Source organism: Anneissia japonica, unplaced genomic scaffold (assembly GCF_011630105.1).
Source record: "Anneissia japonica isolate Jap-2015-1 unplaced genomic scaffold, ASM1163010v1 scaffold287965_len1858130_cov191, whole genome shotgun sequence".
Taxonomy (NCBI): domain Eukaryota; kingdom Metazoa; phylum Echinodermata; class Crinoidea; order Comatulida; family Comatulidae; genus Anneissia; species Anneissia japonica.
In genome coordinates this window covers 388,958-391,468 of record NW_022748342.1, presented here as the reverse complement: position 1 = coordinate 391,468, position 2,511 = coordinate 388,958, and the positions used below count along the sequence as shown (strand labels likewise).

General features: G+C 35.9%; 1 protein-coding gene across 1 annotated transcript in view; it reads left to right on the top strand.

Moving 5' to 3' along the window:
* Window positions 1-2,102, top strand: part of LOC117120837 (MAM and LDL-receptor class A domain-containing protein 1-like) — a 14,740-nt gene extending 12,638 nt beyond the window's left edge. Inside the window, exons 17-19 of the mRNA XM_033265924.1 lie at window positions 650-903; window positions 1,720-1,807; window positions 2,092-2,102. Coding sequence (XP_033121815.1) covers window positions 650-903; window positions 1,720-1,807; window positions 2,092-2,102 — 353 coding nt within the window. The remainder of the gene's footprint in view (window positions 1-649; window positions 904-1,719; window positions 1,808-2,091) is intronic.
* Window positions 2,103-2,511: the final 409 nt, after the last annotated feature.

Below are 2,511 nucleotides of genomic sequence, written 5' to 3'. Positions count from 1 at the left end.
CATATATATATATATATATATATATAGACCTCTAACTATAATAGTGTATACGTATAAAGCATTACTGCAAGACGATACATGTTATATATATATATATATATAAATATATATATGTATATATATGTATTATATATATAGGCCATATATATAAGAGTATATATATATATGCCTATATTAAAATCATGCAATAAACTATTAAATAAATAATAATAGTGTTCATGTGGGCAGTGGCGTATCTAGGAGTCTTGAAATAGGGGAGCAGATGTTGGGAGGTGGGGGCGAAAGTGAATTGGGACTCGATTATCAGTTGAGGGGCGCTAATTCGCAAAATAAGGTGATTTCTAACTACTTTGACCGTGATTTTTTGAGGGGGACGACTGGGGGGGGGAATTAATTTTTTTGGGAACGTGCGACCCCCACCCCGCGCACCCCTAGATACGCCACTGCGTGTGGGAACATGTTGTCATAATCGTATCAAGCATAGCTCATCAACGTAAAGTTTCTTTGTTTCAGTTTATGACAAGAGTGTCTCTGGCGGGATTCATATCCCGTCAGTGTGTATGTGTAGTGCAGGATGTGTGTCATTAACCCAAGGCAACATTTATAAGAGGTTCTCTTTAATAATAAATATCTATTTGGATTCTTCTAGGTAAAGAGTCATATATTTATATCAGAGCCAAAGATAGACAGGTTGGACAGAAAGCTCGACTTCAGACACCCGAAATTGTGGCTGGTAGTAGTCAGTGTCTACAGATTAACTACATTATTCAACAAACTCCCCAAGTTTTGAATACATATATTATAGAAGATAATATGTGGACACAAATTTGGGGGACTTCAGATATCACAGGAGATTGGACAGTTCAGTATGTTGATTTTAGTTCTACATCAACAATGTTTTATGTAAGTATGGCAGTGGCTCCAATCAAGTTATGTACTCGTCAAGCCAAGAAAGCTCTTCATCACCTTAACATAAATTAGTCTACCGACCCTGACGGCATTTCTGCCATAGTTCTCAAAAGTTGCACTTCCGAACTATCGCCTGTTCTAAATATACTATTTGCATTTTCATATTCCTCTGGCATTTTTCCTTCATCCTGGAAACTTGCCCATGTGGTCCCTATCCCCGAAAAAGGGTGAAAAATCCATCCCATCCAACTATCGCCCATTTTGCCATCACCTCTCTATAAGGTCATGGAATTTATCATTGTAGAGAAACTCCTTTACTTCCTTGAAAGGAACAGTTTACTTTCTGACCATCAGTATGGTTTCCGAGGTGTTAGGTCTACCGGTGACCTTATGACCTATCTGATACACATTTGGTCCTGGACTCTTGAATCTTTAGGTGAAAGTAGAGTGGGCTCCTTAGATATATCCAAGTCTTGCCTATCGGTTCGTAATGCATGTTATTACTACTCATGAATCTTTCCATGCATCATATTCTAAAAAGAGTAGAATGCTGTTATTATGTTTCTTTGCAAGACCTGGTTTACTATTCGAATTTTACTTTCCTGGAATGGGTAGAAACGAAAAATCTCTTTCTGTTTTGTCAATTTCCTGTGAATTACTTTTTTTATTTCATTTACAGAATACTACATTTAATTGTCACGTATACATGATTATTTGTAAATGAATTTAAGCTATTAAAAATTTAAAAACAAACTTTTTCTATTTGATTGAAAAAAAATCTCTATCGATAAATCTTAACTATTCCAACAGATTGTCATTGAAGCCGTAATTGGAAATTCTGGAAGTGGAGTGATCGCTCTTAGTTGTATTAATGTGAATCCCGGTAATTGTCCAACAGGTACGATAAAACATTTAATGTTTTTTGTTATTCCTTTTTTGACTTTTTTTAATTCATGTATTTGGTGTCCCTGCATTGTGTCTTGGGGCCACTATATTTGCTCGCTTACTCTCAGCACCCATTCATTTGTGGCAGGGCAATTATGTGTACCCTGCTCTTTTGTTCGCATCACCTAGGTAGAGGTCTGGGATTACGCCACAGCAGAGGTGGATGCTGACCGTGCACTGTTTACCACTACACATTTATTCCCTTTATTTTAATACTTCGTTTTATATCTTCTTTAGTTGGTAATTAAACGCATAGAGGCAGTCCACGCAGGATGCGCTTATATAAATGGCAATTTATTATTATTGTTATTAATAAAGCTCTGCCCACTATAAAAGTTTATGACAGCATTTTGTGATGTGCCCATATAAGGGAATTGTGATGTATTATAACGCCCAAATATGCGCATATCACACTTATTTCTCACTAGAAATTTGATATTGTGTGCGGACGTTCACATAAAATCAGTGTGACCACACAACTCAGAAGCACCAAATGGTGATCAGAATAACGAAAATGGGAATCGTGCGCTACTGACTACCATTATTCATAAATTATTTAGCTACACTGTTTTAATTCTAGTTTATTCTAAAATAAGAGAGATAAATACATATATACATATATATATACACACACACACACACACACACATATATATA